Genomic DNA, 26,544 nt, shown 5'->3' with positions numbered 1-26,544 from the left:
CCAGCAGAAAGGCAATATGACTATGGCTGCTTAATTAAAGGGTCTCCGTTGGTGAAATAGATAATTTCAGACTGAGGATCTTGCCATCTAATATAGAGCACTAGACATGGAAACTTTAAGTGACTAGCAAACAACCACCACACTGCTCCAAACTCAAAGTCAGTGAGTCTTGCTTACTGGTGTGGAGGTGCTCTCTGCCTCCACTCTCCCAGATCCTTCTCACCATCTCTATTCCAATCCCAGCTTATTCAAGGACAAGAATTATTAGAGATTGGGTCAAGGTCTTCCTGTTTTCAAGAGGGACTAAAGACCAAAAATACCTGTCCATGTATATTGGAGAACTTTGGTGAGGTAAGAAAACGTGTATAGCTTTGTTGGATACAGGTGACCAAGGTACCATCCTACCCAGTCTCATTGGTGTCATGGGTCATCCACATTCTGCTGATCAGTTTCAGTCAGGATCCACAATGGAGAAAGGAATCCAACACAACATTGTGTTAAGGGTCCTTTGGGCTAATTCAACGTACTGTATTTGTTGCTTCTACCTCTGTATGTAATAAGAGGAACTCATCTGTAATATATCTTAAGGCCCAGAGGGAATCTTCTCAATCATAAAAATTTACATATAGAAAAGTCCTAGTACCTTTCAATCCCATGATCCTAGTGACCCTTTTGAACTATAAGTCTCTGTGGCTGATGCTTTTGCCTGTTAATGTCCTGTACCTGAAGTTTTCCCTCAGAGTTCTGGACTCATCACCTTCTAGACACAGCCACCATCTACACCATTTTAAAAAGCTGCTATTAGTTTGTAGTTAGATCATTGTTGAAACTGATCCACAGAAATCTTGTAACTGCATGGCCTGATAGTCCTATTTTGAGGTAGGCCAACTTAGACTTTAATAACTAATGTATGGGAAGACCATAAAAGTTTTACTTATCAAGTGGAAATAGTATAGATTCAAGAACTCAGCCAGCTAGGCAGCAGTGACATCTTGGCTTTACATGAAACAAGGTAACTTTTGGGGGAAATTTTATCCTCTACTTCACAACTTGAAATAGCTGCTGACTAACCAGGTCCCTAGGTTCTTCTAAATGCCTAGACTTGGTTCACTGAGAAGTTGAAACATAGTGTTTTCCTCTGGGGTCCTGTGGCTATCCAGTATCAGTGTTAGCCATACAGAACCCAAACTGGACTTGATCTTTCTTATTAGTGGGCAGAAGTCAAGGCTATTCTTCTAACTCGTGACTCCAGCTATTGCCAATGCCCTAGGTTTTAGTCTGCTCTTTGGAAAGCTAGATTCTGGTAGATTAAATATACCCCTGTTTGTGGCTTCCAACAATGGAAACAAATTCCGGCTGCTGATTGGAAAGTTTCGGTCACTAATGAATTCAGAATCTATGCTTATTAACTGCTATATTGGTCTTTCTCGCTCATAGTTTAAGTCTCAAAGCATTCCATGAATTTTCTCCTAACAGCTCCATTGATCTTTTCCTCATACAATTCATTATGTTTTTACCATTCCTCTGGATATTTCTTGCTTCAAGGAATCTTATATAAGCTCTGGGAGGGATCCTGTTTAAATATCTTTCATCCCCACTCTGCCTAGTCTACCGGTAAATACTGATTGACAGATCCTGTTATATTGTTTCACACATGAGAAAATAGAAGCTTATTTTACTCTACTATGAGATATATTTATGTGAACTTTTAAACCAGTGAAGGAATAGTAATTACCTTCTGAAGTCATGGACATTTAATATTTTTAGAATTTAGTCTTCGTTCCAAGTTTTTGTTTATACAGATACAGAAAGATAATCAAATTGATTATTGTTCCCTCTTAATTCTGGAAAAACTACATGGACATATAAAAAAGATAAGAATCCGTAGCTTTGAAATACACTAGCACTTTCTTCAACATGTTATTTAATATTTGATATCAGAGTCTCCATCTGAATTGTTTAGGTTAAAATGCTTATGAAAGGGGAGCTTATTTTCCATTATCCTCAAAATACAAAATATATTGACTGCTTTTCAGAAATTAAAGTTAAAATAAAACACTCCTTTAACTATTTACTCGTTTCATATTTTTAAAATAACTTATTATCAAAAAAGAGCTGTGAGACTTCCCTGGTGGCGCAGTGGTTAAGAATCCGCCTGCCAATGCAGGGGATACGGTTCAAGCCCTGGTCCGGGAAGATCCTCCATGACACGGAGCAACTAAGCCCATGTGCCACAACTACAGAGCCTGCGCTCTAGAGCCCATGTGCCACAACTACTGAAACCTGCGCGCCTAGAGCCTGTGCTCTGCAACAAGAGAAGCCACCGCAATGAGAAGCCTGCGCACCACAGGGAAGAGTAACCTTTGCTTGCCCCAACTAGAGAAAGCCCACGCGCAGCAATGAAGACCCAACACAACCAAAAATACATACATACATACATACATACATACATAAATTTATATTAAAAGAAAGAGCTGTATTTTTACTGAAGTTAATCTGTAAGTTTAGGTCAAATAAATTTTTTTATATGTATCTCAGTCTTCACATTCTTAAATAAAATGACCACAAAAATTATCTGGATTTAGCTTTATTGCACATAGTTTTGTTTCATTTGATTAGTGAAGGTTTTCCAGGTAGAATACATGTATATATAAATGACATGTGTTGTTCTTTCCTACTGGAATAAGAATATATTTTCAATGAATAAAAATTATAAAATTGAGAAATAATATAATAACCATAATTCTCCTAACTAGGAACAAACATTATTAACATTTTGCTCAATTTATTTCCACTCTTATTTTTTTTTTTTTAAAGAAGATATTGGGGGTAGGAGTTTATTAATTAATTTATTTATTTTTGCTGTGTTGGGTCTTCGTTTCTGTGCAAGGGCTTTCTCTAGTTGTGGCAAGCGGGGGCCACTCTTCATCGCGGTGCGCGGGCCTCTCACTATCGTGGCCTCTCTTGCTGCGGAGCACAATCTCCAGACGCGCAGGCTCAGTAGTTGTGGCTCACGGGCCTAGTTGCTCCGTGGCATGTGGGATCCTCCCAGACCAGGGCTCGAACCCGTGTCCCCTGCATTAGCAGGCAGATTCTCAACCACTGTACCACCAGGGAAGCCCTATTTCCACTCTTGATTCTATACTTTTTAAACATTATGTTATAGAACTTTTAAAACATGTTCAAATAGAAAAGTAAAGTTAAATTTCATGTACCCATCACCAAGCCTCATGGATTATAGACTCATGGCCAATTTCACCTCTACTCCCACAAACTTGCTTGCCACCTGCATTATTTTGAAGCAAATCCTAGACTTCATATCATGTCATTTATAATACATATATTTCAGTATTTATCACTAAAAGTGAGGAACTAAAATTTTTTAAATGGCCACACTCTCATTATCACATAGAAAAAATATGATTCCTTAATGACATCAAGTACCCAACCATCAGTACTTATTTACATTTTTCTGGTTGTCTTATAGTATTTATTTACTTATTTAGTACTTGTTTACTTGTATAAATTGAGATCTAAAAATGCTCTTTAATTTATGATTGGTTGGTATATCTCAAGAAGCATGTAATCTGCAGGTTTCACCTTTACCGTGTTTTTATTTAGTTGAATTCATGTTTAATATTGTGTTTCTATACTCACTGACATTGGCAGTGTCCATGCCATTTCACTGGAAACTTCACAAAATGCTGCTTAATAATGCATAGTAATTCTTTCTTGCTGTACCCTAATTTATTAACCATTCTCTTCTGAGGCATAGAAGCTACTTGCATTCCCAGATTACAGGTGATCTTGAGAGAACACCTTTGTGTATCAGCCTATTTCTGAACTTAGAATTATTTCTTAAAAATTCAAGATGTGAAATTCTAGTACAATGGATAGATTTAGTAGGTGGTCCACTTCCATTCAATAGAAAAGTTTTTGCTTATGCTCTCTGTCTTAAATCCTTCCATATCTGAAATTAGACATTTGATTCTATTGCATAGGGTTTTTAACAACACACACAAAAAAATCATTCTTTCTGGTTTTAGGCAAGAGGAAAGAAAAGAGAAAGAGTTAGGAGAGAAGGAAGGAAGGAAGGCAGAAAGAAGGACCAAAGTGGGGGCAGTTTGGATAAAATAATAGACAGAAAATTCTAACCTTTCTTTACAGGCTTTTTTCTTAATATTGCATCCAGTTTTGTACTATCAAACACTACTGTAATTATAGCAGTTAGTATTAGAAAGGTTTTTGTTTGCTGTTTTGTAGGAATTTTCTTGTTTAATCTTTATGTTCAAACTTAATTGTGAGTTATTCAAGCATCCTTAAATATATGGGGATATAATATTAAATTCTAATAAACAAATATGGGAATGGCCTCAATTTTTATTAACAAACATGGGGAAGTGGTCTTAACTCAGTTATTACACTTGGCTTATTAGAAAAAATAACTATTCTGGAAGGAAATTGCTGTTCATCAGTGATATTTTCAGAAAATCATAAAGCTGTTTTTACTAATCAATGGGGAATTTCTATAGAGGCATGTGATCACAGAGGTGATATAGGAATAAGGTCATGTCACAAGTTCAGAAATACTGTGGACAGTGTAATTACTCTTTTTCTATTATTATTTATGTAGGGCTGAGTTACCACAAAAATGATGTTTTTCTTAAATATTGAATAGGTAGTATAGTATTTTAAAAAATTCTAAGGCACAATTAAATAGCTTTGTTGCAGTTGAGTTTGAATGAAAGAATTTATAGAGATCACATTTATAGGGTAAAGGTAAGATAATAAACCTGAATGGTATTATTTCCTTTTAGTGGAAAAAAACATAGAAGAGTGGAATGAGAGATGCAATGACACAAGTTTTCTCTTCTAAGTCTGACACCTTTATTTTAGGGTTGGAGTGTTTTGTCATGTAATGTTTCTATTTTCTGGAGAGGATCAACAAGATGATTAAACTCGGAGGAGCTGGGAGGGTTGGAGACATGTTTGCTGCTCCTCCAGCATACCCAGCTTGTTTCTACCCCAGAGCCTTTGTAACTTACAAATCCCTCTGCCAGGGGAACTCTGATCAGAACCTCACAGGGCTTTATCCGCGACTTGACTGAGTGTGGACTCAAATGTCAGGACCTTGGAGAGGTTTCCTCTGTTCATCTTAGTAAAAATAGTGCCCTCCTTTTCTCCCTAGTTACACTCTTACCTCTTACCTTGCTTTATCTTCCTTCATGGCACTCTTCACGTCCTGACATTATAGCCTCTAATTGTTTCATGCTCAGTGTCTGTCTTCTTCACTTTGTCTGTCTTCACAGTACTATGAGCATCTAGAACAGCTCCTATTACAAAGCAGTCAATCAAGAATAAATACTTGTTGGATAAATTAGTGAATTGTTCGATAATAAATTGCTGAATAAATGAGTGAATGAATGGTTTCAGATAGATATCAGGGTTCTAAGTTTCCTCATACCTCAAACATTTTAACACATATTGAATAAACAGTTAAAACCTTTATAAAACAATTAAATAGTACAGATTCAAGGAATTTCATTAATCATGGAAACCAGAGAAAATATGTTACAAAATATTTTTCACTAGATAATTAATTGTAACTATATCCAGATGCAACACAGGCTAGCTGTTTAGATATATGTAAATATTTTTATTGCCCAAAGTTCTTTCTTACTGTGTTTTAACAGTTTATCTGTTTAACAAATACTAATATGTACTTTGTATTTGTTGTAAGTATAAAATACAGACTTTTGAATGTAGGGAATTAAGTAAATTTATAGTTTAGATTTGATGCGCTCAGATAAGTTTGCTTAGTAATTCAGCATATGATGTAAATCTATTTGCAAAGCAAGTTCTGGGAGAGGTATGTTCTATGTAGCAAAATGTTATCCCTGTTCTGTTGGAAAATATACAGAAGATATTGTTTATGCAGATCTCTTATACAGAGATCATATATTCTTTCTAATATTTGAGTCTAACAAATGCATTTAAGTAAGATAATGAGGCTATATAGGAAAAGTAATGTTTATTTGTATTTTATCTGGAAAAAGAAATAGAAGAGGTTGAGCTGGGGGCATCTTTTGGTTTATTTTATGTGGTTTACAAGTGCTATCCACTATTCAACTCTTCTTATGCCCTCTCATATTGAAGAATAAATCACTGTAAAGGTCACTTTAATTTTTAACCTCATCAGCATAGTTATTGTTGTTATTGTTAATCCAGTGATGAAGAATAAATAATCAGGAGCTTTAAGATGGGTTATATGCCGCACACGTTTCCCTCTTGAGTTCATTCCACTTTCTTTAATACTACTACCCATGGAGCATTTATGTATTGGTCCCATTTCAACTCCAGGTTTTGCAGGATTAATGTAAATTCCAATAATGAATATCTTTTTATATTAACCCATTAGAGTAACAATTGGGCAAGCCAGTAAAATTGTAGCACAACTGTACCTTGTACATACTTTAACTGAAGGACTTATTAGAACTTTTCAATTATTTGTTTCCATGTTAATCTTCCCTATGCTGCTGTCACCTGAGAAATGAGACTGTCATAAACACCTTTGTATCCTAAACTTTGCCCAGGCCTTGTGCATAGCTGAATTTTGATAATTCTTTGTGAAGGAATGTTTGTTACTGTGAGAAATATTCTTAATAAATTTATTCTAAATTTATTCTAAACTAAGTAATGTCCAATTTTAACATAAACTAATCATAATTGGATAATTTAATTGCATTGATTATTTACAACTGTTATAATTTACCTATTATTTTAAAATAGATCCTGGAAATGCAATGTACTTAATCCATTGTCCACTGGAGAATGGTTTAGTAGAGCAGAATTATAAGTTCACAGTTCCATTAAGAGGGTTCCTTGTAGATCATAGTCATCCATTCTAGTGCTAGTAGTTGTTTCTTGGTCCACTGGTTGTGTTACCAGAGCATTTAAACTGGGAAATGAAAACAGGTTTGGCTGACAATATATAGGTGAAATAGTAGCTTAAATCAGTAACAATGAATTGTATGAATGTCTTATAGGCTCAAGAAATAATCTGATATTTTAAATAGCATGTTGAATTGTTTCTAGTTTTCTATTTTGAAACTTGCGTATAAGTTTGTGTCAAAGAAGTGGTTCAACATCTCTCACTTCTCAAGTACTTGCTTGATGAATACATAATAACATTTTGAGTAATATTGTAGGATTTTTTCCTTGTGTTGTTTTTAATGTATGTTTAAATATAACCATAGGAAGTGTAGAAAGTAATAGAATATCGTTCCTATTTAGGTGATTGTCTTTAGCAGAATAAAATATTTTCACTTAATCTATAATTTTAAAAGACATTAATTATTTTAAAATTAGGAAATCTGTAATACCAAAAATCCAGAAAGAAAATGTCAGAAACACCATCATTCAATGCTTTGCTCATGAATAACAGGTATACAAAATTCCACTTTGAAGTATTAATATTCATGATTTCCAATTGTTTTTATTTTTTTTAATTATTATTTTATTTTTTGCGGTACGCGGGCCTCTCACTGTTGTGGCCTCTCCCGTTGCGGAGCACAGGCTCCGGACATGCAGGCTCAACGGCCATGGCTCACGGGCCCAGCCGCTCCGCGGCATGTGGGATCTTCCCGGACCGGAGCACGAACCCGTGTCCCCTGCATCGGCAGGCGGACTCTCAACCACTGTGCCACCAGGGGAGCCCTCCAATTGTTTTTAATAGAAATTTAGTTTTCCTGAAATTATCAATGTGAAAAAAAACCCTCAATCTCTATGAACGTATTTTTTTTCTGAAGGAGCTAAACTAACTCAATTAATGCATTAAAAAATAAATAAATCTCATAGAAATATTGCAGTGAGAGAAGAGATATTGTAACAATTTTAGTACAAGAATATTCTTATTTATAAACCATCCATTGAGAGCTTACAATTAAATCAGATACGGATGGGAGTGAAACACAAAACAAAATAAAAACAAACACCCCCTGCCACACACACACAAATCAGTGTTTTGGAGCTGTAGCTCTTCTGAAGAATTATCAGTTGAGAAGTTTATTTTTTATCTGTCATTTGTGGCAAGGTCGGTAGATTTAGTCAATATCATTTGAAATTATCAGCAGGCTTACTTAAGCATTAATAAAACGACAGCTGCTGAAGCAGCAGCTGAATCTACTACTGTTTGTGTTTAATGCTTTCTTAATTGTCCCTATTCAGGTCCTACAAGTGTGAAAGGACTCTCCTTATTTAGTTAATAACTCAACTGACTATGTTACTTTCCATTGTGTACTATGTGTTTACTACTTGGTTTGGTGAAAACTAACTATAAGGCATATTTTTCAAATATAAGCTTATGTTTTATGTGTGTTCTATGTGTGCTGGAAGTCAGTAGAAGATTCTGAGCAAGAAGTGATAATCTGGTATGTGCTTAAAAAGACCTTTCTGGTCTTTGGATGAAAAATAGACACTAACTGAGCAAGAATGAAAGCAGGGCATCAATTAAGAGGTCACTGCAAGAGTCCAGACAGTATGACTGGGAGGATAGTGGTGGAGCGGGTACGCCATGTGTACAGAAGGTGAACTGTGTTTCCCTGAAAGTGCCCACAGAGGTAAAGCATTTGTTCACATCATACATTGTGAAGAATTTGGGAAAGTGTGCTGTCACTTATAAGTGATATTAAAATTAATATACATAATTAACTAGCTTAAATTTCTTAACTAAATAAATTAAAATATTCCAATTTTTTTTTGTTTTTTTTGTTTTTTGTTTTGTTTTGTTTTATTTTTGCGGTACGCGGGCCTCTCACTGTTGTGGCCTCTCCCGTTGTGGAGCACAGGCTCCGGACGCGCAGGCTCAGCGGCCATGGCTCACGGGCCCAGCCGCTCCGCGGCATGTGGGATCTTCCCGGACCGGGGCACGAACCCGTGTCCCCTGCATCGGCAGGCGGACTCTCAACCACTGCGCCACCAGGGAAGCCCCAAAATATTCCAATTTTTTCATATGCACTTACTACTTTAATTATTTTACCCATTTAGTAAGCATTTCACAACATTATGGAAAAGAAAACAGTGTTTAGAACTGGTTTTCCATTGTTAAATTACAAGACCTTTCAGAAGTATGCATAAGATGTTTCACTGACCAGATCACATATTATAACATAACAGCGTTATGTTCTTTGATTCTTAGGACTTCATTACAAAGGTTTTCTCAACATGATCAAATTTGCGGTCATTGTGCCATTCATGAAGATATCCTTTGTTATCTAATTTTTGTATTAGGGAATTAGAACTTAGACCAATAAATTTTACCATTCTTCTTTAATCTTTAATGGGACTTTAATCAAAGGGCCACTATTAGCTATATAACTCCATAAAAAGAATTATTCTGTTCTCCCTAGATGGTTAGTTCACTAGAAATTATATTAATGTACAAATAAATCTCATTTCTAGAGCAAGATCAGAAAAGTTTAATTTTAAAATTCTCTGATTTGCTTTTAATTTTCTTTGAACATTTTAATAAGTTAAATTGAAACTGTATTCAGCAAACATTTACTAAGCAATTCCTTGGTGTCAAATTTTGTCCAAGACCCTAGAGATGTTAGATTGATTATGATCATAGGGCTAAATAAGACAATTTGGAAGAGTTTCACATAGAATGATAGAATAGTAAATTAATGCTTATTAAATTAATAAGATAGCTGCTGCCTAGGCATCTCTGTGAAATTTCCAGGGAGGAATACTTTACCATTTTCTCAGTTCAGTGATATGTGCTTTGATTGAAGAGAATGCCTGCAGGCTTCAAAGTGCTTATACTCTCATAATACAGTTGCAACAATGTGTGCATTCAAATCTCTCATCATATTAGGTGACTTACATGTGAAAAACTGAGAAAAAACACAACATAAAGTATTGTTACATGTTAAATTATATGGTTAAGTTTATAAGTGCATAAAAAATTTACTTAGGAGAAATTAATGTGTACAGAATGTTCAGGGAAGGCTACATTGGAGAAAAAGAATCGGAGATGTGTCTTATAGATTTATAAGATGTGTCTTACAGATGTGTCTTATAGTGGAGAAAAGGGGAGATCATTTGGGGGCAGGGGAGTATGATGCATTTGAATGATTGTACAGAAAAATGGTGGGAAATGAATATGGTTAAGTCATCTTTGGGATCGTACTTCCCTTAAACTCTCATTATTCTGGTTTTTTCATCTGTAAAAAAGGAAATCACAGTACAAATTTGAGCTGTTGTGAGAATTAATGGAAGTATTATAGGCAAAGAATACAACACAGTCTTGGCCCACAGTAGACCCATTTGATGCTAGCTACTGTTAAGATATTCTTTTTTTCCTCCTACTAATTCAGACTTCTGTCATCTCAGACTCCTTCTTCAAGATGTAATGCAAGTATAATTGTTTGGAATGGTCTTCTCTGCCCCCGTCCGGTGGTAGAAGTGAGCTCTCCCTTTTCTTTGTATCAATAGTATTCATGTGACACGTAACAATTTACTTATTTTTCTTTTGATGAAATCGTTTCTTTTTTAAATCAATTTTGACTACTGGCTCTTTCTAATGCAGGAATACTTTATTCTTTAAAATAAAAAAATCAGTGACTAAATCTATTTTCAAAGAATAGATTTAAAAGTTCTGGGATTATTCCATTTTGCCATCAAGGTCTTTTCTCCAAATGCTCTGTCTTTAATAACATGATATTTGATGGGAAAATACCACATCTCTCACTATAAACCTCTTTAATATAATAACATCTTGATTAGATTCCAAAATAATTATATTATTAATGGATTTGTAATGAAGATAGATCTTATTCACAGATAATGGTATAATGTATAAATAAGTGCTCATCTTTATTGCTGCAAGGTGGTCCTGATATCTCATTTTGTAAATGGATTTAAAAAATGTACTTGGTGTGCAATTAGATACTGCTTATTTTTGACAATTGATATTTGATAAATTTTGTGTGTTTTACTGTCAGTAGTTAACAACCTAGTTCTAATTAATTAATCAATCAACATATAACACATTGAATTCTACTAACGAGGATGTGGTTAAAACAACCTGCTCTTATTTAAAAGAAATTAATAGGTTTTTAAGAGCAGTTTTAGGTTTATAATAAAATTGTGCAGAAAATAGTTTCCATATATCTTCTTCTATTCTACCCCCTTTCCCTACAATTTCTCTTATTATTAACAGATTCCATTAGTGTAGTACATTTGTTACAATTGATGAACATTTATTGATACATTATTATTAGCTAAAGTCCATAGTTTTCATTAGGGTTCATTCTTTGTGTTTTCCAGTTTTATGGATTTTGATAAATGCATAGTGTCATGTATTCATCATTACAGTGTCATGCAAGATAGCTTCACTGCCTTAAAAATATTCTGTGCTCTACCTATTCATCACTTTCCCCCTCCCCTGAACACTGGGAAACCACTGATCTTTTTACTGTCTTTATAGTTTTGCCTTTTCCAGAATGCCATATATATGAAATTATATAGTATGTAGTCTTTTTATACACGTTGTTCACTTAGCAATTTGCATTTTGGGTTCTTCTATGTCTTTTTATGGCTTGATAGCTCAGTTCTTTATGTTGCTGAATATTATTCCTTTATACACATGCACCAGTCTGTACTTTTTTTTAATTAAATGGTTAAAAGTGTGTGTTTATATATTTTGTTTCAAGCGACTAATTTCTTTTATAATTGAAAGCATACTATATATTTTGTTTGTTTTTTTCCCTTTAATAATTAGAATATAACTTTTTAAGGCAATGCTAAGTAAATTTTGATGTATGTCTAGTCAATCCTATTAATATATACCTGTAGAACAACATTTTTGGAATAATACAGTAGTTTTGTTTTAATATATGTTACTTGAATTGTTTCCTCACTTTTGCTGATATATATATTATGAATTTAAAAGTACTTTACCAGTTTAAAGCATACTCACTGACACGTTTTATATGTGGTGAAATTTTGCTTTCCATGTGCCTAGGAGGAGGGTGGGTTGCAAAGTTAAATGGCACATGATAAACTATGCTGAATTCAACCACCAAATCAGGAGCAAACCACCACTATTTTTTTTTTTAACCTGGAATCCTTGTTTCTTATATTATCACTTTCCTTCCCTAACAAACTTGTTTACTTTTTCAAACCATCTCCCCTTTGTTGAAAAGGCTCTATTTGCATGAACTCTGCATCTGACCATCTAAATTCTGAGACTATAATCTATCAATTCCTGCCCTTGCTTTTATATATTTCCCTTTCCACCTCTACATTCATTCTACATGAATGAATGAATGACGTCTCCATGATTCCACTTCTGGTTTCTGAGATGCATGACATGGTTAGTTCTAGGTATCGATTCCAAAAGCTTAGGTTTATGTCCTTGGTTCCAATGCTCAATTAGTTCTATGACAATGAACACGTTTTTAACTTCTGCGGTTTCAGTTTCCTTATTGAAAAATGGGAATAACAGTAGTATTGCATAAGAATTATATGTAACAATTCAAGTAACCTTCTTAGCACAATGCCTGTTGCATAGCAAATGCTCAAGTAGTATGAATAATTATTATTATTAAATTGACATTCCTTGACTTATGAATGTGAAGTATGATTGTACTCTTGCCAGAACACTGAAGATTTGTTTTTCCTTGCTGGTTGTTAGGAAATATCTTTCTCTCTCCATTGCTACTCTCAAAGATATTCTATCCAAGCATCTCCCACCACCACCCACCTGCAACGCACAAGTGCACACAAACACACACTCAGAATAATATTGTCAACAAACTTAGCCTCTCAGAGAAGGTTCTTCCTTAAGTCCTCCAATAATCCCTGAGACAAGGAAACAGTAGAGGACTAATTTCATTCTTTTTTAAAAAAAAATAAACTTATTTATTTTATTTATTTATTTTTGGCTGCATTGGGTCTTCGTTGCTGTGCACGGGCTTTCTCTAGTTGCGGAGAGCGGGGGCTACTCTTTGTTGTGGTGCGCGGGCTTCTTATTGCGGTGGCTTCTCTTGTTGCAGAGCACGGGCTCTAGACACGCGGGCTTCAGTAGTTGTGGCACGTGGTCTCAGTAGTTGTGGCGCATGGGCTTAGTTGCTCCACGGCATGTGGCATTTTCCTGGACCAGGGCTCGAACCCATGTCCACTGCACTGGCAGGCGGATTCTTAACCACTGTGCCACCAGGGAACCCAAGGACCAATTTCATTCTGTTGTACATCTTTCTGTAGTTCTTTAAGATGAGCATTTCCATATATTCTCTGAAAGCTCCATATGGTTATAAAAATAAAAGAAATACAGAAATACAGATTCCCATCATAGGTTGGAATAGATGCCTTTGTTACTTCAAAACATTGTAATTATTTATTTCAGTATGTTAGAGCTTAAGTTCATCCCTGACAGATGGTTAAAACATGGCGAGTGAAAAGCATTAGTAATTTAACATATTTAAGCTACCTGGAAAATTAGCAACTTTGTGACAATTGAAAAATCATTTCCTCATGCGATTTAGGCAAGGCTGCAAGGATTTTCTTTAAATAATATAAAACAAATTAGAGAGATAGTAACAAAATTCAGGGGCCGTAAACAAAATCACATTAAAAGAAGATTTTCACAATGTTAACTATTTAAAGAATAAAACATTTTAACTGTGCTCTGTAGTTTTAAAACCAGAAAAATAAATGTTTCTCGATTATCAGCTAAATAATTTGAGGTAGTTATTATTATTTACAGTTTGACCAAAGTATTTATAAAATCATAATTGATATTGTTTTTAAAGTTTAAATTAAAAGTATTATGAGCAGGTTTAGTAGCATAATAATCCAGGTACTAAATGTACAATGGTTTCTTCAGTGTTTTTTATCCTATACAGTTTTTTCTTTCTATATCTACTTGCAATAACTGCTGATTTGTTAATCTAGAAACTCATTGAAATGAGTAGCAGAGTAAATCAGATGATTCACTTCAGAGTTAAGAATGCTTTAAGTGTTAACATGACTGTTGCTGAGACAATTCTTGAGTGTAAAGTCTTTGTTTTATTTAATATGGTTACTACTTTGTTGTGACTTAGAACACTTTTTTTCCTTTTTTGTGTTTCTCTTTACAGAAAGCTGACCTTGCAGTTGCTCCACTGGCTATTACCTACGTTCGAGAGAAGGTCATCGACTTTTCCAAGCCCTTTATGACACTTGGAATAAGTATTTTGTACCGCAAGCCCAATGGTACAAACCCAGGCGTCTTCTCCTTCCTGAATCCTCTCTCCCCTGATATCTGGATGTATATTCTGCTGGCTTACTTGGGTGTCAGTTGTGTGCTCTTTGTCATAGCCAGGTAACATGCTCACTTTTGTGATTTTTTTGGCAATTGTTACCTCCTTTTTCTAACTAATAATTGTCAAAAGTCACAATCAATGTTACTTTTCTTTTCCTTTATTTCCCGTGGGGTGCTGGAGAATAATGAACTTTTAAGAGTCATATAACTTATTATAATGTACTCTGATGCCTTTTTGGCAGAAAGCATGCTGGCTGTGTCAGTAAGCTATAAGTGTGGTAGAGTTTACTCTTCTGAATAAGAAGCTAGAAACAGTTCAAGTCACAGTGATATAAAAATTATTTCCTCATTTTGAAAATTTATCTTGAACCAGGTAGCAAAACACTATGTTTTATTTATTTGAATTAATAAAACAGTTATAAGAAAAATCAAAGTGGTAACATTTAAAAGGAGGCTTTTAAAAACAAAGGCTAATTAAAAATAAGCATTTTAAGTATAAAAAGACAACCATGATTTTCTACATAAAATTTGTCATTTTTTTTTTTGTTCACAGAATATATCACCACAAAAAATTGCCTTTTTTTTTTTTTTTTTTGCGGTACGCGGGCCTCTCACTGTTGTGGCCTCTCCCGCTGCGGAGCACAGGCTCCGGACGCGCAGGCTCAGTGGCCATGGCTCACGGGCCCAGCCGCTCCGCGGCATGTGGGATCTTCCCGGACTGGGGCAGGAACCCATGTCCCCTGCATTGGCAGGCGGACTCTCAAACACTGCACCACCAGGGAAGCCCATAAATTGCCTTATTTTTGTTGACATGTAGGGTATATTTCAATCATAACATCAGAAACTCAAATGCCTAAGTGAAAAAATACATATTTTTATGATGGCTTTTAAAATCTATGATATAACTCAATATATGTTGCTTTTGCTACTTTATTGTTACTTTGGAAGTGGAAATTTGTAATCATTTTTCATTTATGCTTACCTCACTACCAAATTTTCAACAGATAGATTATTTTGATATGCTTTAGCTTATTTTTGCCTTAATTAAGGAGATTAAAACTATCCCTGGGCTCAGAGCTCTACTGTTACTGGAATGACTTTGGGAGTCACATACTCATTATAGTCTTTGAATTTTTATATTCTATCAGATATCAGAAAACTCTAAATCCAAGATGAATTAGAATGCTACATATAATTTTTTCATGTTGATAATAATACTTGTAATGTATAAATATATTTTTGCCTTAAATTCAAAATTAAGTATTAAATATGTGGGTTATTTTTTCAATTAATTTATGTGGGTTCTTCTGATCAATTATCACTAAGGATATTTGTCCTTCCTTGAACTTTTTTTTAATGAAGTCATATTTTTGTTCCAAGCAGTGAAAAACGCTTAGTTTATTCAATTAAAAAATAAATAAAATCAATTTTAGAAGTAGCATAATATTTTTGATATATTTTTATATGTTTACATTTTATAGTTATGCACATAGATATTTCTGATACATTTACACATAAATGTTACACAGATTATAATTTTCTATCTAATAGGTTCAATATTAACATGAGTCCTTCAGAAAATTATCAGTTGTATTTGACTGAAAATTTGTATTGGAACCATATATGCATATAGCATTTGTAGCAATATGGTAGATTGAGTTAAAATTTTTATTTGAAGTTTAGAGTTTTTCCCCCCAAATGAGAATTTGGAGTATGAAGTTCATAAACTTTTAGCTCCAGTTTTTTCCATAGCTTGTACAAATAAAAAAGCCTTCTCATTTTTGAACATCTTTGGTCCAATTGCATCTTTTTTTTGTGACCAACACAAGGCTTCCTTTTTTATATGTGTGCAGAGAAGTGAGTTCACAGATTACAGCTTAAATAATTCAATGACTAGAGAACTCTACAGCCTTCCCACAGAACAAAAAGAAAAAAATAAATATTCTGAAGTATAGAAAAAAACATTTCTTGATGTCTGCAGGTACACCTGTTCCCTCTTAATCAAATTAACTAAAGTTCTCAGGAAGGATATAAATAAAGCCTAGAGGAACATGTCCTGAGACAGTTGTGAGGCAATTGTGTGGCCATCAGTCAAGCTGAATTAAGTTCTAATAGCAGTTTCCAGGGGAACCTAAGCAAAGACTATTGTGTTATTTCAAATTAGAAATTTTAGATATTTCTAATTTTCTGAGCCCAAATCTTCTAAAATTAGATTCAAAAGCAGATAGTGAAACATCTGAATTTTTTTACAGCTTAAAAGAATATTAGCAAATAGAGACATGTGGTATGGATATGCACTAATCTAACTTCTAAAAATTTCTAAAACTCTCACTTTATATCAAATAATATAATATCTGTAGAATTATGATAACCTGTATTAATTTTACACGAAAGAAATTCATCCATGTCTTTCTATCTAAGAACATAACATTAACTGGTGTGCCATTTTTTAGGGTCTTTGAATTTTAGAATATTACTGTTGAATTTTGTCAGTGATTAAATGAATGGATTTGAAAATGATTCTATTTCAGCATCTTAACGATGTGAAATGAAGTTTATTATCTTCATTTATGGGCAAATAACAAATATTCTATTAAATAATAAATAATATAGGATATCCTATATTAAGTAATAAATAATATTACATATTCTTGGTAAAGTATCAAGTCTTTACAGATTATCTCAGAATATTTTCTTCAATTCTCAACATTATTATAATCTTGTATAAATATTGTCAAATTAAAAAACACACTAAAACTCAGATTAAAAGAAAGTTTCTTGAGTAGAGTCCATTTAAATTCTAAACTGAACCTCCAAAACCAGATGATTTTGTATAAGTAAAATCCACTCTGACCTGGTATTGCACTCTTGCTACCGTGAAAGTAGTTCATGATGTGCGAATGACAGGAAAATGTCTAAATTTCAATTGTAGAACTTAATTACCTTTCTAACCAAAATGACATCATGATTATTTGTTATCAATTCAAAATAAATGTAGCATTTTTATTTTATCTGTGAAAAAAGATTATGTCTTATGCCATATAGAGATCACGGATGAACATATTAACATCATTACTGATGTCAAAATAAGTATGGCATTTCCTTTATGTATATTCTTTGTCCTAATGATTACAAAGAAAAGAAAGACAAATTACATTAAAAAATTCTCAGATATCTGTTTTATTTTCACTGAAATTCAGAAAACAAAGTTCTAAAATAATACCACTTCAACAACAAAATTTATATTTATTATCAGATATTATGCTATATTGAATTCTAAGAAGTTATATAATATCTACTTAGAATTAAAATAAACTTTATCTCAAAATTAAAATATAGTAAATGATTTAAATATCATTAAAATTTTTAATTGGCATTACTTTACTTTTGTTTCAGTCACCAGCTAATATTGTCCCAATTATTATTGTTACAATTAATCTTCTATGTCTTTTTAGCTACCAAGCCACACCTTCAATTTGTTTTCTGTTTCCACTTTAATTATTCCATCAATCATTCACTCAATTAGTCAAATATTTCTTGAACCTGTAGTGAACACTGGATAATTAGGATTCCAGGAAGTATTATACATTAATTTATATCCCTCATCTATTCATTAATTTATTCAGCAAGTATCTACTGATTACCAATAATGTTCTGAGAATTATACCAGATGCTTAAATCCAAGAACAAACATGGCTTGATACATTTTTTCATTAATAAACTCATAACTAATGTGTTTATCTGACAATAAATATGTATTGGCCTTGAATGAAAGTCATGAAAATGTTTTATAGTTATCCAATGTTTTTTTAATGAATTACATGTATTTTAAATATATTTATCTAAAAATGACTTGTAACGTATATTTCACTGAAGAGAAATATACAACTATAAAGGAAATAAGACATTAGGCAGATTGTTAGTTATCATTAGAATACTAGATTTGAGGCTTATTGAATATCTGCTGTATCATAGTATTAACAATATTAAATTTATGATAAATTTGTGATAATTATTAATAGATTATATGTTTTAAAAATTAAATTTAAAAGTAAATAATAATTGTTACCATTTTAATAATTCCCCTAACCTTCATTTTATAAGAAAAAAGATTATCTAAGAAATACTTGAAAATGCTCTAAATTTATTTTAGCAAGTGTTAAGAAAAAAATACATTGTCTTATTTGTCTTGGTATGGTTTTATAATCCATGATCTCTTGCAAACAGTTGCATTGTTGTTTATAGCATAATGACATAATCAGCATGCTTATCTGAATTAACTGAGAACTCTATTTAAGAGTAAAGATGAACCTGAGGTACTGCATTCTAGATATAGAATGGCCTTATCCTAGGTATTCTAAGAATAGCTCTTGGCTGACAGAGGATTAGGAAGAAATCTTGTCCATGACTTGTGCTTAATCATATATGCCCCTAGATCTTTTTCCCTCTCTTTCTATTCTTTTCTTCCTTTGATCTAGGTTTATTAGTATAGGGATGGCAATTAGTCATATAAAAAGCCTATTTAGGGAACCCACCCTTTACACTAATGAGAGATATTTTTCACCTTGCTTCAAATATTTCCTTTGTTAAAAAAATAGATAATATTGATATAATAGATCCTATTTATAAAATAAGTCCATTTAAATTATTATAATATTAAAGAATTTAAAATTTTCTTTTAGCCATAGGTGTCACCAAGACAACCAGAGCTGTTCTGAAATTTAGCATGTAAATTTTGGTCTAAGGTCCTTAGTAGTTTGATATACAAAGATGAATAACTGAAGGTCGAACTTAAAAGAAAGGAATACTGGTATACACATTTACCTCCAACAGGATTGATGTAACCTTAATAATTATTCACTAAGCATATAAGAACTTTGCATATTTTATTTTGAGATTGGCATTTTAAAATTAAATACAAATAAACTCTGGAGAAGAAAAATAATACTATACCAAATTTGGTAGTAATAAATTATTACAGAAATTTCTTAGATTACTTAAATGAACAAATGATTATGCCAAATTTAGGAAAAAGAGTAAAAGAAGACAAGAAATTTTGACCAACCTGGCTTTCTTAGCAAGAATAGCAAATCAAGGATACTCAATGTGTTACATACATAAGATTAGTTTTTCTAAGTTAAAAAGAATATAGGAATTTCTTGTATGATTTTGCATTGAATTACTTTGCCTGGTTTTTAAGATATTAGGATATCATCTATTATATTATTGGATTAGGTTGCAGGGGAGCAAGGGACAGTCTCCCTAGAATCTGCTGAAAGGTTTATTATTACAGTGACTGCCAGGCCCGTCTTGACATACATTTTGGCTCTAACATGGTCTGTGGTCACAAGATGACAAGACTATTGCCTTACTGAGAGTCCTTACACTTGCAAAAATATTCTGTATTTCTCTTGGAGCTCAGAGGTAAAGATCTTGTAAACATAGTGTTTTTGATGGTTTAACCAAGTTTAGAAAACCATGTCGAAAGTGCTTGCATTAACAGCTTTGATCTCGGCTCCTGACTCGTGTGCAGTAGCTTTTATATTCCTGTCACAATAATGGGTGACATTTAATGTATGGTGAAGGGCAACAATGAATTATTATGCACTTGGAAATGGATTACTCTTTTGGTGGGATGTTCAATGTTAAACTAATCTGTCAAAAAGACTGTTGTCATATTGAAATGAAATGCCAATTTTGTTGCATGCCTTTGCCACCAACTTTCCCACCTATTACTAGAAAAGCATTTCAGTTTTACATAACATAATTTTAGATGTATTTTACTTTTATGTTTTGTTTTTTTTTAACTCTAGTATATTGCAGGGAAACCTATCTATTATTCCTCTTCCCATTTAGAAATTTTCCTAGAATTTAATGGAAATTTGGTTTGAAATAGTACTGTTCTGCTAGTATGCCTTTCACACCTACGAAAGTGATTATTATAATTGTTTATACTAAGAAATTCCTCAATTATGGACCTAAAAGTCAACATTGAATAAAACTAAATGCACTTTCAAATTACGTTTCCATAGGAGTTGAGGCTACTTCTATATTAACAGATTTTTTTTTTACAATTGCTATTTGGTAAAACCATTATAAAATAATTTACCTCTTTATTTTTAATGGTTCCAATAATATTCATGGTTGAAAGTATAAATGGAGTCACTAACTGAGAAAAAATTCTTAGTTTTTGTAATTGGTAGAACCAAACCAGTTGAAACTAAGTTGAGTCAGTGACTTATTTTCAGCTATGGTGAATATGGTATCTAGACAATTGAGACAGTAGAAATTTTCACTGAAATTATCTGTATAGGAGAAAGAAGATAATCTCAGTCATCATAAGAGAAAATAAACATATTCCACTTCTCAATTTTATAATTATGCTAGACATTTACAAGAATAAAAGATTTGATAAAAACGGAGTAAGACAAAGACAATTTAAAGTGATTTTTTTAGTAATTTGTAATCAAATGCTTCTTGACATTTTATTTTAAAGATAATTATGCTTGAGTATCTTTTAAAAGTTTCCGCATCTCTTTCCAAATTATTTTTCCACATAAAAATGTTTTTGATTATTAGGACAAAATTAAGTATAAATGTAACAACAGAAGTTTGATAGCTCATTTTTATTGTTTGTATCCTATGGATAATTTTTTTGCCTCTGTTCCTTTACTTGCTTCCATCACTGAATTGAATTCAAAGACTCCTAGAAGCAAGAGAGCTTCTTCTGTCCAGTCATTGCAAGTATGTCCATTCAATAAATATCTGGGCCAATGAGCTTCTGAGAACTATGGTCACCCTATGATGATTTCTTTCAATTTAGAAGTTCCACAATGCCTAGCTCAGTAAATCACAGAAACTAATTTTAATAAATTACAGTATATAGAGTCACATTAAGAAACTTGAGAATGCTAAAAACTTGAAGTTGAATTTTACTAATTATATTTGCTACCAAAAAATGGCACACCTCTGTTCTTAATGAATCCTTTATGGAACATGTAGTTATATTTTACACACACACACACACACACACACACACACACACTCATACATGCACACTTCCTGATGAGAAGCAGTACATTGTAAGAAATTTTTTTCTTTGAAAGATTTGGAAAAGGAGTGTAGTGGCTCTTTGTCAGTTGCTACCATGTCTCTTGTACATTTCTCATTAGCTAATTAAGATTGAAAAGCTAATAGGACAAGAACAATACTGTGAATGGCTTGTTTCTCTTTTTATTTTTTCTTTGCTTACTTTTCCTTTTATTTTTTTTGACCATTAGAAAGAAATTCTTTGAGGTGACTCTTAAAAAAGAACCAACAAGATGAAAAGAACCCAGAATTTCACCAAGGGATGCACTTACTCTTCAATATTTTGCAATTTCTCGGTAGCTACTTCTCCCATAACTGCAGAGGACTGTGAATTGTTTGTAAGAAACTATCTTCCCAGCTTGTTTTGTCTGTGTTAATTATCAAAACAAAATTGCACTTCTCTCTTTCCAATTGTCCCCTTGGACTTTTGGGGGTTTTCTCAGCCACTTAAGAAAGGTCTTCACAATCTGAAACTATCCCAGGAAAGTCAGTGTCTTTTAAAAATAATTTAACAATGTTCTTTATGAAATATTTTAATCTACAGTGTCTAGTCAAGAGAGGCCAAAGCTTTTACATACACCTTGAAACAGTGGAGTCTGTGCAGGAAGCCAGTGAAACAAAGATAATGAGTAAAAAAATATTCTCTAGGAGTCTGTTTCTTTCTTTCTATATATGTTTGTACAATGATTGAGAGTACTATGCTCAAAAAGGTAGTTGTCTTAAGAAATATAAAGGAAATAGATCATTTTTTTCCTTTAATCATAAGCATGGTGCCTAAATTAGTAATATTTTTACTTGGATAAATCTGTCCCTTTGCTGTCAATTTTTTAGTGTAAGAGTTCTTTCCGATTGATGTTTCCTATGTAGTCTTGTAGTGGGCTGGTGGGTCACGTGAAGGAAGTGATTGAGAGAGAAAAGGAAGAAAACTAATATATACTGCATGTCAACAATAGCCAGGAAGAGATTAATTTATTAGCTTTTTTCAGTAACTATTTTTATGGTTTAAGGAATGAATAGGTATACATCACCCCTGCTCCCATACCTCTCACAAATGAGATTAGAGATGTTTACCCTTTGTTTAATGCTATTATTGTTACACTTTTAAAATTCTAATTTATTTTAGGGAGGGATTTTGTTTTTAAGGAAAGAAAACAGATTTATAAGAAAACAGAAAACAGACTTAGAAAAGGAACTTCTATCATTTGGTTCTTTTTTACTATCACATTAAATTCATCTTCCACCTTTTCCTTCTAAGATTTCAGAAAAAAAAAAGACGTTGGCTACTTTTTAAAAATATTTAAAAGAATGCTATAGCTAATATTTGCACTACATGTTAATGGTATATTGCTTTATAATAACAGGTGATTGCTTAAAAGTATCACCCTAATTAGCTACGTTTAAGAAGTGTGTCTTTCTCTTTAGAACTGCAAATCAGAAAGCTTAAAAAATATTTCCATTCACTTGGGCGTCTAAGCAGGAGACACAAGCCATACATGTGCAGATTTACCTTATAAACTTACTCCCTAGAAATGCTAACTTTCTTCCCCTGAAAATTACTAGCTGTATATAGTAAAAGAATTCAACCACATTGTGAGATTTTCTGGAAACTAAAGATGCTATTGATATTGTTTTGATTTTTTAAAATAACTTATGGATGTGGGAGAAATATAAATATTAAATGAAAATGTATGGATATAATTTTTAGTGGTAATTTATGACTTTATTTCTTCATGCTATGTAACATAATGCACTCTATCCAAATAATTAATGAGTAGGAGATACAGTGTCATCAACCAGTGTAACTTCATTCATTACAGCATGTCACAACACCTTAATTGCTATAATTTTTTACATTCCATTACATAATTACATCATTCAAGTTAAATTATTTTCATATCAATCCTGTTGGGTATATATATGTACATATTTTTAAAGAAAATATCATTGCTCTCTAAATAGCAATAGAAATTTCAATATGATATTTGGATAGAAAGAACTTGAAAGCATCTATTTTACATATAAATAGGATTAGTAAAACAAATGACAATACAAAGGATTCTGTTGGTTTTTAACACCTATAGTTTTAAATATTTTTACTTAACCATGTATACTAAGGGGCACCGTAAAAATGTTATGTTATCTGTTAGAAATAAGTTGATTTTATACCTAGTTTTGAAATTTTGTTTGGAAGCCCAGAAACTAACTTGACAACTTTTATGACAAAAAAAAAAACCTTATTAATACACATCTGCATTTTAAAACTATGGTAATTCTTTCTATTTTATCTAATGTACCTTGAATTGAAACAGAATTTTAGTTTCAATACTTTATAACAAATATAAAAGGTCATTACCACTCCCCTTCCACCCCCGGCCTGGATATAGCTTAGTTTCCTGCTATTCTTTACAAGAGATGTTTAACCCTAAGTTAATTATTTTAAAACATTACCCATGGTCACGTGCCCTGTCTGACTACTCCTGAGATGACAAACTTAGGTGAATGACTTTAAAATAGATTTCCCCATTAAATTAATGGACTTGATATTTGAAGCAAAGGTGAAATTGTAGGTTTTGAATGTTACTGGCATGATAAAATTTATAAACAGAATAGGGCTACAACTGTCATCTAAGTTGGTTCAGAATATGCACCTGAATATTATTTTAACATAATAAAATTAGGTAAGTGTTTCCCTGCTTCCCTTACTATTATTGGTACTGAAAATGGGGGTGCTGGGAGGTGTGTTAAATATAAGTTTAGCAATTCACTAGACTGACTGAAGATATGTTTTGGAAACTGATATTACTAAGGTGATTTTACCAAAAAAAATTGAAAATAGTGAAAATTTTGCTTGTGGAAGGAGATGCAAAAGCAAGTTACATTCAGGGAAACGTATGTTGATTTCAAAGTTTTCATATTACTACTTCAATTTTCAATTAGGGCTTCAAAATTTTTTAATTAGGAAGATATTTTTATAATATAATTTATAGTATACTTTTATAGTTTATAAACATTATTTTATAATGTTTTAAGTCTGGAAGATATTTTTATAATATAATTTATAATATGCTTTTATATTTTATAAAAATTAGTTTATAATGTTTTAAGTCTTCCTTCTGCCAAAAATTTAAAATATTTATGTTGCTATTTCTTAATTCAGTTATTTGAGCTGCAAACAAAAATAGTGAATGCTTTCTAAACATACTTCAGTTGTTTTAGATACTAAACTGCATATGTGGTGCATATACTTAATTTTAAAATATTTTATTGATATAGTTGGTACAATAGAGTATAATTTCAAAAGATATTTACCTGAAGAAAAGAAAGCCCACAAGTCATTAACCCTTGTGAAACTTCATTAAAATTAAAAATTCAATGAGGAAAAAAAACCTTATGAGCCTTGCATGTTTATGGTAGCTTATTTGCTATTTTTGTATAATCCAGATATTTGCATATTAGCTAAATCAATTTAAATGTCCAAATGATGCTTAGAAAATCAAATGCTACCTTTTCAATGCTAGCTTCAAGTTCTTGTTAGTTCTTGTTGATAACCTCATTTACTGAGTGTCCATTTTTTTAAAAAGTATAGTCTGTTTCATTTTCCAGTATTAGAAACCACCTGACCACCTGACTGATCTGAGAACAGTCTTCCTTGAGCCTTTTAATACTGGACTTACTGCTTTTAAAATCCTTAGCAAGTGTGTTGCAAGCTAAACACTTGCTCCTGATCTGTAAGTCTAAGAGAGAATTCTTTCAAATGTAAATTATGCTCATATTGATATTAAAATAACTGCTTTTTAATATTTGTTACTTCACTTGCAAACAAATAGCTATATTGGTAAGAAATTATTGATAGGACAAACTTATACTTTCTGATGCAATGTTGATATGTTGGACATTTTCCTTTTTATTCTCAATTTAAAGCCACTCTTAATTTAATTTGATTGGACAATTGAGAGTTTTTTAAAAAAATGGTATTAGCAACTATTTAATAAGACTGCAGAAAAGCCATTGTATAGTATAAAAAATAGATTCCAGCTTTAAGTGTAGAAATGTGTATTTTTTATTTTACATTTGTAAAATTAAGTCTGGATTTTATGGCAACCAAAATAATGCCTTTCCTTCAGAAATCTTAAAAGAACCCAAAGAAGATTATAATAAGTACTTTTTTATTCCATTCAATAAAAACAATCTGAGCTAGTTTAAAACTTAAATAAATTGTAGTATACCATTAAGACTTAATTTTATTAAAAAAAATTTTCTTAGGATAAGAGTAGGTCACAAGAATTTGAAATCAGCCTATTGCTGAAGTTAATTTCCTACATCAAATATAAATTTTAATGGGAATCAGTAGGAAGTCCTACATTTTGAAGACAATGTTTCTAGTTAACCATTTGTAGCTGATAGTGATATTTAGTTTTTCTTAAGATTCTATTTTTAAATAAAAATTGATCACAATTTCACAATTTAAATTTGTCATGAATAAATTAGAAATCACTGGAACTGATCATTGTTACCATCTCATTAAGCCCTCCCAATCCATCTAGATCTACTAAATAATATGTTCAATAGCATATTATTGTAGCATTCATGTACAGATAATCCTTGTGTTTCACTCTATGTAAATCTGGTGACTTTCTGGTATTAAAGCTACCAATTAAACAGTGCCATGGTTAATTAATGAACAAGGTAAGGCATGAAATTTTAACATGAATGATGTGTATTGTTCAGTGGTGTGATAATAATTGTTTGATAACTGACTATGACAATGAGAGAGGCTTTGATTTGTGGTAATTGCCAATTTTCATGGTATTAAATACTACCAATATGGCTAATATCAACCTACCGGTGGAGTCTCACTGATCATGGAGTTGGGAAATAGGTGTAAAATTGGCTCTCACAAGCCATTGTGAGTTGGCTCCAGCATACTGCTAGTATATACCATGTTCAAATGATTGGAAAAGTATAGGTCATAAAAGTGAATAGCAGGTTGTTCAGGTGGAATGTGCTTATACAGATATGCAAGGTGCATCAGAAAGATATATATGGACGATAACAGCAAGGTTATAAAGCTGTAAAAGCAAAAGTTAAGGGTTGGGTTTTTATTAATGCAATTAGAACCTTTGCAGTAATTCTAAACTTAAAGTCAATAC

General features: G+C 32.4%; 1 protein-coding gene across 3 annotated transcripts in view; it reads left to right on the top strand.

Moving 5' to 3' along the window:
* Positions 1–26,544, top strand: part of GRIK2 (glutamate ionotropic receptor kainate type subunit 2) — a gene marked incomplete at both ends in the record, with an annotated part of 633,053 nt that overhangs the window by 479,055 nt on the left and 127,454 nt on the right. For all 3 annotated transcript variants that reach the window (XM_082855302.1, XM_082855303.1, XM_082855304.1), the window contains one exon: positions 14,142–14,365. In XM_082855302.1, the coding sequence (XP_082711428.1) occupies positions 14,142–14,365 (224 nt within the window). The remainder of the gene's footprint in view (positions 1–14,141; positions 14,366–26,544) is intronic.

The sequence above is a fragment of the Leucopleurus acutus genome, assembly GCF_964270905.1.
Source record: "Leucopleurus acutus genome assembly, chromosome: 15".
NCBI classification, from domain to species: Eukaryota; Metazoa; Chordata; class Mammalia; order Artiodactyla; family Delphinidae; genus Leucopleurus; species Leucopleurus acutus.
The sequence above is the reverse complement of the archived record's forward strand: the minus strand, read 5'-3'. Positions and strand labels throughout refer to the sequence as shown.